A 15,048-nucleotide genomic window follows, 5' to 3' on the forward strand; every position below is an offset into this window, starting at 1 on the left:
GTGTGAGCCCCCCACCGCCAGGCCCCCCTGTTCAGGGAGAGAAGCTGCCACTAGCAAGAGAGGCAGGCCCTGGGCGAGAGGGGAGGGGGTGTGCTTCACAATTGTGCTCCAAATCACCTGAATTGTGCTGGGAACCATTAGGTGTGCTCTGGAAACCTCTCCTCTCCGAAGGCAGAGGCAGAGGCACCACTCTGGGCTCCAGGACAGGGGTGGGAGGAGGGCAGGCAGGCTCAGCCCTAAGGGAGGGGGAATGATTCTGGGGCCAGTCATCGCCCTCTCAGGCAGGATGTGGGAGCACTCCCCACCCACCCAGGCAAGGCCGAGGACACTGGAAGGTCCGTCTTGAGCTGGGTGCTAAGGTGCTTAGGAGCTCCCTCATTTCACCACCTCTGCTGCCGTAGCTCACGCTCAAACCAGCGGGAGCCATCTGCCTCACCAAGCCGAGCCTGGGGATTTCTGCAGACTCCATCCCCAAATCAGAGCCCTGAGTCCTGGCACCTCTGTCCCATCACTAACCTGCAGTTGGGCACCTCTGGGCCAGGACACCCTGCCTAACCCATCCCGATGCCCCTCACCACAGCCACCACCTGGCAGCACAGACCTAAGGGGCCCCAAGACCTAAGAACTGCAGGCACCAGCAAGAGAGGGAGGGACTCGAGAGCAGCCGCTTGGAGACTCCCCTGTGCCAGGAGTTGGGACTTCTGGGTGGTTCCAGCTACTCAGCTGCAATTTGGTAAGACGATCTCAGAAGGTTAGCTGGGGTGGGGGCTTAGTTCGGGGGACAGAGCTTCTCCCAGCCCCCACTCAGATCTAGGGAGCACAAGTCGGCTGGGACAGGGGTGGGGCATGAGGCAGGGCAGAGCCCCACTCCTTGGGCTGAGGGCCTGGCCTGAAGGCGAGGTTAGATGGGGACACGTGGGCTGGCCGGGTGTGTGTGTGTTGGGGGTGGGGGTGAGGCGGGCAGAGCAGGGCAGTGGTCACAGCTCTGACTCAGGGGTGCCGGCCAGGAGGTAGCCGCTTCCATAGCGTCCATTGGGGTTGCCGCTGGTCTCCAGGGGTGATGTACTGCCAGGCCCTAGATAGGAGCGGTGAGTGGGCATGGGGGAGGGCGCCTCGCTGGGCACCTTGCTGAGGATGAAGCGGGTCTCGTCGTTCTCCTCCAGGTTGGAGATGTCCTTCATCATGCGGCCCTTCTTGTAGGACACGGAAAGGGTGTTGGAGCCGTCAGAGAGCAGGTGGAAGTGCCGCAGGACGAACACCACAGGGATGGGCAGGACGGCCACGACAATGAGCGTGATCAGGATAGCCATTGCCCAGTTGGGGAAATACAGGTAGCGCTCAGCAGCCTAGGGGTGCACACGGGTGAGTGCTGCTGCCTGCCTTGTTCTGCAGCAGCCTCACCCTCTCAGACTCCTCCCCACTCCCACCCCTCCCGCACTGCCCAGGCACTGGCAGAGTTGGGGTCATCAGGCGCTGATCCTCGGGTCAGCTGGTCCCCTTGGCTAAGGGCTGAGCCTCCCCAAGTTTCTATACTTGTGTAAAGTTGGGCTGGTCACAGAGTCATCCACAGGGAGGGGAAACATGGGTTAGAAAGACTGGACAAGTGCATTCAGCTTTCTGCCTGTTTTCCCATGTGTGTGATAGCAATAAAACCACCTCTCTCTTTGGGTTGCTGAAAAGTTACAGATCAGATGTACAGAGCCCCTGGTGGGGCCCGGCATCGAGTAGTCGCCCTGTAAGGGTTTATCTCTGTTTCCTGTTGTATTAAAGGCCTGGGAAGATGCCACCCCAGATCCCTGGGGTTTCAGGCCCCCGCTCTCACCTCCTCCCTGATCCAGGCGCTGTAGCCTGGGGGCGTGACCCCAAGCTGGATGATGCTGGCTGTGGTGAGCACAGCCATGCACAGCGGAGACACGAACTTCCACATGTAGAAATAGAAGCGGTAGGGCTGGAAGCCCAGCATCTCCGTCAGCTCCTGCATGAACCTGCCAGGAACAGCAGATAGTCCAGAAGTTGGCACCCCCACTGCACTTGCCCAATACCCCCAGACTCCTCCTCCAAAGCCTTCACTCCCCAGTCCCTTCTCTCCAGGCTCTTCTACTCTTCACATTCAGTACATTATTCTGCGGCCCTGCTGGCCTCTGAAAAGCCTCTGCTGACCTCCTCTAACTTACTCTGACTATGTCACATCACATCTCACCCAGGGAAAGGGTACAGGCCACAGGACATGCCCTGGGCACATCGATAGGCTCCAGAGGGCTTTCCTGGGCACCCAACCCCACTCGCACCGACCTGGCTCTAGACTCCCCCTGCTGGAAGAGAGGTAGAAGTGCCTGTCCCTGGCGTCCAAAGGCAGAAGGCTGCCCCGACTCAGGTTTCTAACCATTGGGCCTATGGGTGGAATTCGGAAGACTGGCAGACTGTGTACATGAATAGCATTTAAAAAATCATCTTTACCTCAGTAACACCTAACTGAAATCTTGTGTTTCTTTCTATTACAAGAGCAAGCAATGACAGCAGTATTATCAGTACCCATGAGGCTGTAAAGAATTGCTTAAATCACAGATATTTTATCACATTACAATTGAGATACCTACAAATCTCATTCATGCTCATCACTACTTAGAAATTACCACTGTTATTAGACCCACAGCTAGATCTTGTAACTTAATGCAGTTAAGAATAAAGCACACGTGTAATCACAGATTTAAAACATTATTAAGGGCTTCCCTGGTGGCTCAGTGGTTAAGAATCCACCTGCCAATGCAGGAGACACGAGTTCGGTCCCTGGTCCAGGAAGATCCCACATGCCTCAGGGCAACTAGGCCCATGCACTACAACCACTGAGCCTGTGCTCTAGAGCCAGAGAACCACAACCACTGAGCCTGCATGCCTAGAGCCCATGCCCTGCAACAGAAGAAGCCACTGCAAGGAGAAGCCCACGCACTGCAACTAGAATGGCCCCACTCCAGCCAAGCAGCCTTGGGCAATTGCATCCTCTCTCTGAGACTTGGTTTCCCTAAATGATCTGTAGGGGGGCACTTTCTGGCTAACATTCTGACTCTGTGACCTCCTGCCTAAATCACAAGCAGCCCTGGAAACACAGCACTCTCCAGGGAGTCATGAGGGGACGGACCTCTCCTCCTGTTCCCTACCTCTCCCCACGCACCCCCACCCCTTACTTCTTGGTCCCATAGATCCAGGCCACCGCGACATTCTCGAGGATGACGATGACGGTGAGCGGCAGGGTGGCCGAGTAGTCATCAAACATGGTGACGAAATAGTTTCCGGAGCGCTGGACGAACAACAGCCCCACGAAGAATGCAAAGACACAGCAGCCCACTACAGAGAGCCGGGAGGCCAGTGTGGGGGCAAAGGTGCAGGGTGGGTGGGGCCTGGGGTGTCTTCAGGGCCCCCAGGTTCCTCCCATCCCAGCCCTCCCCCCAGCAGGCCTGCAGCTCACCCTCCAGAAGGCCCAGCCCTGCATGGAGTGGGGCAGGGGTCCAGATGCCCAGGTTCTGAGCTCCCACTCCACTAGGTGGGGAGCACCCTGGAGCTGGGAGTGATCAGGATGAAACAGGGTGCAGGGCTGGCAAGGAAGGAGGCCATCCTGCCCAGACACCCCAGCAGGCCCTTGGGGAGAGGGGCAAGTGAACCAAGAAAGAGGCCTAGTTCCCAGCCCAGGTTTGGCACAGATTCCCAAATAGCCTTCTCCCTTCTGGCTCTGAACTGCTCTTCTTGGGGGGGTTCCAGATGCATCCCGGGTTGGGTGGGGGTAGGGAAGCTTTCTAAGTATGGAGTCATGAATAACCCAGTGGGAACCAAATCTTTCCAAAGTCAAAACCACCACCTGATCACTTCCCCCCACCCTCCCGGGGCAGCCCACAAGGCCACTGGGGACCACTGGGAGGAGTTACCTGTGAACATCTCCTTGGGCACCTTGAAAGTGTCAATGATGGGTGTGGTGATGCCCGCCATGGTGCCGATCATACTGCCCAGGCCCAGGTTGATGAGCATCAGGAAGAACATAACAGACCAGAAGGGGGATGCAGGGAAGTGCGTCATGGCCTCGGTGAAAGCAATGAAGGCCAGGCCTGTGCCCTGCACAGACTGAGGGTGGGGGCAGAGGGTGGGGCTCAGTGGGGGCCATGCCCACCTGGGAGCCTCCTGCTTCCTCCTCTCTGCCCTTGGAGCTTTAGGAATAACCGTTCCCTCTTTCCCAGTGATCCTTGCCCCCACCTAAATTCTCTTGTTTCTGGCCAGTGGGTCTCAAACTTGAGTGGGCATCAGAATACACCCCAGGGAGTAAAACACTAATTCGGGACTTCACCTGTGAGACCTGGAATCTACGCATTGTCCAAGGACCCCCAGCGATTCACATGAAGATACTCTTTTAGAAACATAACCAGCTCAAGACTCTCCTCCTCTGAGTAGTGCAGCCCCCCCCAGCTCTGAATTCCAGATCTTACCGTAGTGGTCTCAGCCTCTGCTGCCCAATGGACTCACATTGGAGCCTTTAAAAAACACTGATGCTTGAGTCCCTCCCCAAGGACAATGATCTGCTTGGCTTAGGGGTAAAGCTGGATATTAAGGTTTTATAAAGCCCCCAGGGGAATCTGATGGGCAGCCAAGGTAGAGAACCACTGCTGCAATGTTGGGGCCCCCGCTCATGGGGAACTGACCACACACTGTCCACTGACGTCACTTCTGTGCTCTCCTTGTAGCGTCAGGGTCAGGGAACACCCACCCCAACTGTGTGAGAGTAGTTCTTGTTATTTGGTTGTTATCAAGATTGTATTATATTTTAAAAAAACCCTACTTCTATCCAGAGGACCAGGCCCCACCTGTGAGAATGGGGCAGGGTCTCAAGGAAGGGGGCCGTCCTTTATACTGTCAGGGGAAGAAACCAGGGCGAGGGAGCCCAGACAGGGCCTTTTAGCTCTTGATCACATGGGAGAGGTGACAGGGGACTCAGTCCCTGAGCATTAGGTCGGTGCCAGTAGAATGCAGCTAACTTTTCAACTATTCATGGGGTTCTTGATGTTTGAACAAACTCCTGGAGATAGCGAAGGACAGAGAAGCCTGGTGTGCTGCAGTCTACGGGGTTGCAAAGAGTCAGATGTGACTGAGCAACTGAACAATGACTTTTTAACAAGCAGGGAAAGCTTCACCATCCCTGGCTCCATGGAGGCTGGCAGAGGCTGACAGACGGGAGCTGGCGCAGCCCCCAGTGCGCCCTGGCATGAGCTGGATCCCAGGACCCCATGGGCATGTCTGTCTCCTGTTACCCCTTCTCACGGAACACTTTGAAAGTCTCTGGCTGTGCAAACGGGGACAGAAGCAGAGTGTCTAAGCTTGGGCCTGCTTGTCAACGAAGGGCAGCATATCCTTGCCCTCCCCAGGGGCTAAAGGTCATTGTGGCCATGCCAGTGGGGGAGGGGCAGAAGCATCAAGACTTGAACCCTGGCTCCCCAACTTCCTAGCTATGAGATCTCGAGCATGCTCCCAACTTAAAGGCTGCTTGCCTGTAAAACAGGAGACAACATTAACACTCAGCTCTCAGAGCTGCCATGAGGGCCCGGAGGGACAGGCAGCAAGGGGTAGACACTAATGCAAAGACTCGCATCCTGTGTGCCGTGTCTAAGGCACAGGTCCCAGTGCATTCCACGTGGCAGTGATGGCTGCACAGGAAACCCGTTCAAGAAACGGGAGAGCTGTCCCGTTCCCTGGGATTTCTGGGATGTGTCTGTCTTGTCTTCTCAGTGAGACTCAGCCTACCTCAGGGCAGGGGTTTTGGCCAGTACCTTTCACTCTGGGCATATAGTAGATCCTTGCTTATCAAGCCAAAGAATGAGTCCCTGGTGGCTTTCTGCACCCAAGCTCCAGCCACCCATAGCCTGTCTCTGGGCCCTGCACTCCCACATCTGTCTTCCTGCCCGTCCATGGAAGGACAGCCTCCCCCATACCTTATCTAGCTCATCCTCCAGAAGGCAGGGATCGAGGCCCAGGGCTGAGAAATGGTCCTCCTTTACAGTCTTGATGACCTTGTACATCTCTGCATAGTCCTTGGTGGTGAGGTGGGAGAAATTGACGTGGGGAGGGATGAGGGCCCGGCTCAGGACGTCATTGTTGAGGTACCCCAGGATTTTCTCAGCATTTCTGCAGCACAAAAGAGACAGCAAAGTAAAAACATTAAAAAAAAAAGTGCAGGTAAAAAGGCAGGACTGGGCACCATCCAGGGGCACCTCGCAGACACCCAGGAAGGTCACTGAAGACCATGGACACAGATATCTCTGAAGCTGGCCCTGTGGTCCAGGGCTGAGGACAGAGAGCTGCTCTGACCTCCATCCCCCAGCCCGGGTGGAGGGGGGCTCTCCCAGGGGAAGGTGGACTGGAGAAGAGAGGACAGGAGGAGAGGTGCCACCTACTCGACCACACACTTCTCGTTCATGATGTTGGCCTTGAAGCCCAGCACAGCGAACACCACGAGGGTGGCCAGCACCGAGGTGAAGAAATTGATGAAGGACACCAGGGCGGCATCAAAGTGGCAGTTGTTGTCCTGCTTGTTGTAGCTGGAGAAGGCTATGACGCCCCCGAAGCCCAGCCCCAGAGCGAAGAAGACCTGTGTGGCTGCCTCCCGCCAGACCTGGGGGTCCAACATCTTGTCCAGCTACAGCCGGGGAAGGGGAGCCATGGCAGGGCGAAGAAAAGAAACACAGAGATAACGGCTTTAGTGAATTCCCTGGCAGTCCAGTGATTAGGACTCAGCACCTCCACTGCCGTGGCCTGGTTTCCATTCCTGATGGGGGGAACTAAGATCCCACAAGCCACGTGGGGCAGCCAAAAAAAAAAGAGCTTTATTCACCTGCAGTAGAATTTCCACCACACCCCCTTTCCTCAGCCTCACAGAGGCAGCGTGGCACAGTGGTAAAGAACTGTGGCTGTGTGACCTCGGGCAACTCCCCCAGCCCCCTGAGCCTCATGTTCCCCACAGGTGAAACGCATAAAACAAGCGTATCAGGAATCTAAAGCATACAATGAACTAGTGAACATTACAAAAAAGAAACAGACTCACAGACACAGAGAACAAAGCAGTGGTTACCAGCTGGAGAAGGTGGGGAGGGGCAACATAGGAGTAGGGGTGAAGAGGCACAAACTATTAGGCTTCAAATAAACTGCAAGGATGTACTGTACCTCACAGGGAACACAGCCAATGTTTTATAATAACTATAAATGGAGTATAACCTTTAAACACTGTGAATCACTATATTGTACACCTGTAACTTTAATAATATCGTACAAAAACTGTGTGTGTGCATGTGTGTGTATGTGCCCATGTGTGTGTGTGCCAGTGTGTGTGTGCCCGTGTGTGTGTACGCCCATGCGTGCGCTCAGTCATGTCCAACTCTTTGTGACCCCATGGACGACTACTACTACAGCCTGCCAGGCTCCTCTGTCCATGGCATTTTCCAGGCAAGAATCCTGGAGCAGGTGGCCATGTCCTCCTCCAGGGGATCTTCCTGACCCAGGACTGAACTTGCACCTCTTGCATCTTCTGCATCAGCAGGCAGATTCCTAACCCCTGTACCACCTGGGAAGTCTGTACATCAACTCTACTTTAATAAAAAAAATAGTATCAACTTCAGATGATTGTTGTGGGCCCTAGGTAAGATAAAATCAATGCTGTGTGCTTAATAGTAAGTTCCAAGTTAATTCTAACTGCTATCACTGCTTACCATGGAGCTATCATATCAATGAACATCTTCAAGGCTATCAGCAATGATGTGTAGGGCAAACTCTAGGGAGTGTCATTCACTCAGACTACGGTGTGAATGGTGCCTCCTGGAGTCATGCAGCGTACAGCCCACACAATAGTACAAGACAAGTAAGAACACCAATATCTCCCTGATACCTCCTCCACTTCCAACCATGAGAAAGACACCAACTTCTCCCTCTTGCTCACCCAAACTCCCTTTTCCAAAAAAGAAAAAGACCTAAAGTTCATTTGCTCATGCCCTAGATCACAGAAGAACCACCCCCTCACCCAACTCAAAGCATAGAACTCAGACACTTCTGAGAGAGGGGACCCCTTGCCAGACCCTCAGACGTGAGAGGAGCCAGGGCCTCCACAGCATCTAGAGGGCATGGAGTAACTTCCAAACATTTTCATGTCTGTTTTCCTTTTACTGTTTGCTCCTCAAGGCGGCGACTAGGGCTTGGGCCCGGCATAGGATTTTAGAGTCAGACAGACCCAGATCTAAGACTGACTCCCTCTTGAAACCGTTGAGAAGGCTTAGGCAAGTGATGGTGCCTGTTTTATGAGCTTCTGTTTTCTCAGCTGAAAAATGGGAATAATAATAAAGTTTTTGTCCCAAAAGGCCAAAGAATGTTCTACCATACAATTGCACCCATTTCACATGCTACCAAGGTAATGCTCAAAATCCTTCAAGTTAGGCTTTAATAGTACATGAACCGGGAACTTCCAGATGTACAAGCTGGATTTTAAAAAGGCAGAGGAACCAGAGACCAAATTGCCAGCATCTGTGGGATCATAGAAAAAGCAAGGGAATGCCACAAAAACATCTACTTCTGCTTCATTACTATGCTACAGCTTTTGACTGTGTTGATCACAACAAACTGTGGAAAGTTCTTAAAGAGATGAGAATACCAGATCACCTTACCTATCTCCTGAGAAACGTACGCAGGTCACAAAGCAACAGTTAGAATGAGACATGAAACAACAGACTGGTTCAAAGTTGGGAAAGGAGTACATCAAGGCTATATACTGTCACCTGTTATTTAACTTATATGCAGAGTATATCATGTGAAATGCCGGGCTGGATGAATCATAAGTTGGAATCAAGATTGCTAGGAAAAATATCAACAACCTCAGATATGCAGAGGTTATGATATGATATGATATGATATGATACCACTATTCTGGCAGAAAGCAAAGAGGAACTAAAGAGCCTCTTGATGAAGGTGAAAGAGGAGAGTGAAAAAGCTGGCTTAAAACTCAACATTCATAAAACAAAGGTCATGGCATCTGGTCCCATCACTGCACTGGAAACAGACGGGGGAAAAGTGGAAACAGTGGCAGATTTTATTTTCCTGGGCTCCAAAATCACTGTGGACAATGACTGCAGCCATGAAATTAAAACACACTTGCTCCTTGGAAGAAAAGCTGTGACAAACCTAGAAAGCATGTTAAAAAGCAGAGACATTACTTTGCTGACAAAGGTCCATATAGTCAAAGCTATGAGTTTTCCATTAGGCATGTACGGATTTGAGAGTTAGACCATAAAGAAGGCTGAGTGCCAAAGAATTGATGCTTTCAAACTGTGGTGCTGGAGAAGACTCTTGAGAGTCCCTTGGATGGCACAGCAAGGAGACCAAACCAGTCAATCCTAAAGAAAATCAAACCTGAATATTTGTTGGAAGGACTGATGCTGAAGCTGAAGCTCCAAGCTTCACTTTGGCCATCTGATGTGAAGAGATGACTCAATGGAAAAGACCCTGATGCTGGGAAAGAATGCAGGCAGGAGGAAAGGGGACGACAGAGAATGAGATGGTTGGATGGCATCACCGACTCAATGGACACGAGTCTGAGCAAACTTCAGGATGCAGTGAAAGACAGGGAAGCCTGGCCTGCTGCAGTCCATAGGGCTGCAGAGTTGGACACGACTTAGCGACTGAACAACTCCCTCCCAAAGTGATTGTGAAGATCAAATGTACAGTCTTAAGCAGTGCCTCGTGCACAGGATCATTTAATCCTGACAAAAGGCCTCTGACCAGGTCAAGCCAGGGGTGGCTTTTGGTTTTTGCGGGTGTTTGGGGGAATTTTTTTGGTGGAGGGGAAGGAATTGTTATTCATATTTGGAAAGAGTAAACTAAGACCAAGGTTGAAATAACTCACTCAAAGCACTGGAGCCAGCCCGCTGAGACTCAGGAGTTACTAAATACAGACTGTCCGACACTGGGCAGCGGCATCCTCCCAGCTCCAGCTCCTGACACAGCTGGCCTGCAGCTACACTCCTCTGACCACTTTCCCCTCAGACCTCTGCTGCTGAGGCTGACCAAAGTGACTTGACTCCACACAGATGAGGAAGGCAAGGAGTGAACTAGAAAATCTGCCTCCCCTGCGGGGACAGCCCCACATGGTCCCAGGCCGGCTGCCCCTTGCTGCATGCCTGTGAGGGAGTCTGTTCCTTGTGGGCACAGTAAAATGATGGGCTTGGGTTCTTCCAGCTCTGATATTTCAGCCCTAACACTGAGGGCAGAAGCTCAGCATCTCAGCAGCTTCCCAGGCATGTCTGAGCACCAGGAGTCACTCCCCAGCTGAGAAGGTGGTGGCATGCATGGAGGTTGGCAGAATGATGGGTTCAGGGAGGAGGAGGAGAAGAGGAAGGTGACAGCAGAGCCTTCTGGCTTCGGGTCCTGTACACAGGTGGAGGCCCAGGAGCACTGCCTGGCTGGCTAGTATTCGAATTCCAGGGAGATTACAGTCTCCCATCATGTGCTGAAGAGATAAAGCCATCTTTGGCCCACCAAGAAAGCCCAATGTGCAGACCTTAAGGAGCCAAGAGCCCCTTGCATCCTCCCACCCCCTCTCCCCCACTGTACTCTCAACAGCTATAACGTGCTGGGGGCTCCCTGTGGATACGACATCAGCCACTCGCTCAGCAAACCCTGTGGACCAGGCCTGGTCCACAGCAGGTAAGGTCCCAGCTCTCATGGAGCTGACGTTCTAGTTGGAGAGATGGACACTGGTCAGACGAGCCTATAAACAGATGCTAAGTTCCAAAAGTGACAAGGGCTGAGAAAGCCAGGTACCTAATTCTAGGAGAGCGTGTGATGGGGGATTTGAGTTGAGTCAGGTCAGGGAAAGCTTCCAGAGGAAGAGATCTTTTTTTTTTTTGGTTGCACTGGGTCTTCATTGCTGCACTTGGGCTTTCTTGAATTGCAGCAAGTTGGGGGGGGGCAGTTACTCTTTGTAGCAGTGCACAGGCTTTCTCACTGTGCTGGCTTCTCTGGTTGTGAAGCATGGGCTCTAGGTGCACAGGCCTTAGTAGCTGCAGCACGCAGGATCAGTAGCTGTGGTGCATGGTGGCACGTGGAATCTACCAGACCAGGGATTGAACCTGTGTCTCCTGCATTGGCAGACAGATTCTTATCCACTGTGCCACCAGGGAGTCCAGAAAGGGTTGTTAGAGCTGCCCTCACTAAAGGGAGGGAAGAGGACTCAGACAGAGGGAACAGTGTGTGCAGAGGCCCTGAGGGGGGAAAAGGAAGGATACCCTTTTCACATGGGGTGTGTGGAAGAAGGGAAGTAGAGGAGGCCAGCCTGACTGGAGTGCTGAGGACAGGCCGGAGTGGAACAGGAGAGGCTGGGAGAGTCAGTGGAGCCTGAGCAGACAAGCGTGAGGATCCTGTCTTGATCCTAAAAAAGCACTGAACAGGGAAAGAAGTGAGGGGTGTGAAAGAGGTAGGAAACTGTCAGGTGGGCATTTCTAAAAGAAACCAACGAATGCAGCAGACCTGCAAGGAAACACTTTCTGGGGCCCAGGTGGGAGATAATGGTGGCATTGTCTGGGGTCAGGGAGGTACAGATGGAGAGGCTATAGCGGGAAAACCCAAGCCTGCTTTAGTGATGGACTGCTGATGGGGGGCGCTGGAGGCAGAGATGCCAGGGTGACGGCCACATCTCTAGCCTGCAGACCCTAGTGGGTGGAGATGGAAACAGTGGAAGAGGGGCAAGACTCGATGGGGTTTGAACAGGGGAGGTCCAGACATCCCTTCTAGAAATATTGAGTTTAATGTGTCCTTGAGATCTCTACAAGGAGATATCAAGCCAGCAGTCAGACAAATGAGTTTGGAGCTTCGAGGGGAGCACAGAGCTTGAGGCATGATGTGTGAGAAGCAGATGGACCAGCAGGACTGCAGCTGAGGCTGTGGGTAGAGCGAGAAGAGGCAAGAGCCGGGGCCAAGTCAAGGTCTGCGAGTTTAAAGCAGGAAGGAGGGGACTTTCCTGGTCCAGGAGTTAGGAATTACCTGCCAGTGCAGGGGACACGGGTTCAAACCCTGGTCTGGGAAGAGCCCACATGACACGGGGTAACTAAACCTGTGTGCCGCAACTACTGAGCCCATGTTCTAGAGCTTGTGCTCTGTAACAAGAGAAGCCACTGCCATGAGAAGCCCACGCACCGCAACTAGGGAGTAGCCCCTGCTCACTGCAACTAATGTAGCCAAAAAAGCCAGCAGGGAAGAAGCTCAAACAAGGGAGGGAGAGGAGCAGCAGCAGTGGAGGCAGGAGGAAAAGCGACAGAGGTCATGGAGGCCGTGGGAAAACAGCCTACCAGGGAGGAGGGGGACCCGTGTCACGGAGTGAAAGGTGCTACGAGAGCAGGGGTGAGCTTAGCTGGAGATGTTCAGGGAGTCCTGGGGCCAGAAGACAAGTAGGAAGGAGGAGAGGTGAGAAACAGGGGAGAAAAGGTGGACACTCGGTGGGGAAGCTAGGCTGGGAGTGAAAGACAGGGCAGTGTCGGGGGAGGGCTAAGAAATCACTGGAGGGTCGCTTTTAGATCTGCTGTTTCGTTTTTGTTTTTAATGCAGTGACTTGACAGCTGATGGAGAGCAGGGGATCTAGAGGAGAGAAGGGGAGCTGTCATCCATAGGAGATGAGGGAAGGAGGACAGCATGGGGCAGCTGTGGATAAACTTGTATATCTCGTTTCTGTCTCTGTCATCTAAGGGAGTTGCTGTCTTGGTGGCCCCTGTTTTTCCCATAAAGCAGGAGGCCAAATCATCTGTTAAGGGTGAGGTGTGCTGGGAAGAGAGGTCAGAAGGTTCAGACAGTGGAAGCGGTTTAAAATGTTCACTATGGAACCCGGGAAAGAAAGATGGCCAGAGAAATGGCACAGAGTCATCCCACACTGCTGAGGGCCTGCTCTGCTTGTCGAGTCATCTTCTTTACAAAGGTAATACAGACCTGCATCTTCTCATCTAAAAACCTGAAGGCCAGACTGGTTTTGGAAATCAGGCTTTGCTTCTAATTTTATTTTAGAAGGATAATATGGTGTGTATACCACATAATTGCATGACACCCCCTGTAGGGTCTGGGGCAGCACCCTTAATCAGATACATTTGTATTTCTGAAGCAGAATATGAAAATTCACACCAAGTGAATAAAGACTATAAATAGCCTCACATCTGTTCAGGTCACTTACTGCCAAATGAGTTATGGGAGAAAGAATAAACATTTTTTCTGTATTTCAGGGCAATTTGGATTTTGGCATTGTGAGTAAAGTTTTAGGGACCTATACATGCTCCTAACAGAAATTTGGAGATTATTTTTAAAATAAAATAATCATAGTCTCAGTGGGAAAGAGCTTCGGTACCTCCCTTCTCCTGCATGGCTTTTTTTTTTTTTTTTTAAATGATCCTCTCAGTCTGACTCTTTGCAATCCCATGGACTATAGTCTGCCAGGCTCCTCCATCCATGGGATTCTTCAGGCAAGGATACTGGAGTGGGTAGCCACTCCCTTCTCCAGGGGATCCTCCTGACCCAGCGTCTGAACCTGGGTCTCCTGCATCGCAGGCAGATTCTTTACCATCTAAGCCACCAGGGAAGCCCAGTGGGTGGACTACCTACGCTTAGAAGGCATGCCATCTAAGTTCATGGATGTCAGTCATGACTGTCCTACCAAGCTGCTCGAACCTCAGGCTAGAAACCTAGACAGAGTGGGAGGGCTCTGGGTAGTTTGGAGAGTTCCAACCAGGAAGGAGCACAAAATTTTGTAAGACAGGACCAGTTGAAACAGACACAGCTCTGGTCATGTCATTTGCATGTTGAAGTATCTTTGATGGCTCCCTACTATCTACTGGGGTTTTCTTGGTGGCTCATTGGGTAAAGAATCCACCTGCAATGCAGGAGATATGGGAGATGAGGGTTTGATCCCTGGATCAGGAAGATCCCTGGAAGAGGGCATGGCAACCCGCTCCAGTATTCTAGCCTGAAAAATCCCATGGACTGAAGAGCCTGGCAGGCTACAATCCATGGAGTCGCAAAGAGTTGGACATGACTGAGCAACTGAGCAGCAGCACTGTCTGCTGGAAAATCTGTTTCCATCCTACGTTCTGAACATCCGAACTACCCCTCAAAAGCATCATGACCTTACAGTCTGGTCTTCGTCCAGGCTGTTTCCTCTGCCTGGAATTCCCTTGCACCCATTCACTTTCTGGTGAACACATATTTATTTCTCAAAACCCAGTACAAATATCACCTGCTCTTTAAGCTTTTCCTGACTGCCTCTGGCAGAGCCAGTCGTGGTCCCTGGGCTCTCACAGCTCTTGTCAATAGCCGCATGACAGGCTTATGTGTCTGTCTTTCTTTCCACACTCTGTGCTTCTTAGGGGTGGAGCCCATCTCCTGTTCATCTTTGTGTGAGCAGTGCCTGGCACACAGGAGAGAAGGGAAAAGTGATGGAGGGTAAGAAAGAGACAGACAGAGTCTGACCTGTGTCCTGGAGGTGAGCTGAGCAGGAAGGACCAGATCAGGGGCTATGAAGTGCCAGCCCTTTTGTGCTAAGATCCAGTCTTCTAGGACAAGAAGATCCTTAGAATTTAAATTTCTACTTTATAAAACAAGGCTATTTCCAAGCTGGCTTCCTTTCATTCTCTTTTCTCCCTCTCTCTTTCTAAAGTGATTTTTTTCCTTTTTGATCTAGGTCAGTCATTACCAGGCTTCCCTGGTGGCCCAGCAGTAAAGAATCTGCCTGCCAACTCAGGAGACTCGGGTTTGATTCCTGGGTTGGGAAGATCCCCTGGAGGAGGAAATAGCAACCCACTCCAGTATTCTTGCCTGGAGAGCCCTATGGACAGAGGAGCCTGAAGGGCTACAGTCCATGGGGTGGCAAAGAGATGGACAAGATTTAGCAACTGAACAACAGTCATTACTAAAGTTTTTACAAAAAGGTCAGGGCCATGTGTGAGACCTAAACACACATCATCATTAGGATTTTCACCATTCCCTAAGCCTAAAACTAAGATG

General features: G+C 52.0%; 1 protein-coding gene across 1 annotated transcript in view; it reads right to left on the reverse strand.

Moving 5' to 3' along the window:
• Positions 1–498: 498 nt before the first annotated feature.
• SLC6A17 (solute carrier family 6 (neutral amino acid transporter), member 17) overlaps positions 499–15,048 on the reverse strand; it is a 52,660-nt gene continuing 38,110 nt past the window's right edge. The window contains exons 7-12 of the mRNA XM_010830882.1: positions 6,429–6,670; positions 5,967–6,159; positions 3,918–4,110; positions 3,183–3,342; positions 1,823–1,985; positions 499–1,346 (exon numbers count right to left, since the gene is read on the reverse strand). Coding sequence (XP_010829184.1) covers positions 978–1,346; positions 1,823–1,985; positions 3,183–3,342; positions 3,918–4,110; positions 5,967–6,159; positions 6,429–6,670 — 1,320 coding nt within the window. The 3' untranslated portion in view covers positions 499–977. The remainder of the gene's footprint in view (positions 1,347–1,822; positions 1,986–3,182; positions 3,343–3,917; positions 4,111–5,966; positions 6,160–6,428; positions 6,671–15,048) is intronic.

The sequence above is a fragment of the Bison bison genome, unplaced genomic scaffold (assembly GCF_000754665.1).
Source record: "Bison bison bison isolate TAMUID 2011002044 unplaced genomic scaffold, Bison_UMD1.0 scf7180017864519, whole genome shotgun sequence".
NCBI classification, from domain to species: Eukaryota; Metazoa; Chordata; class Mammalia; order Artiodactyla; family Bovidae; genus Bison; species Bison bison.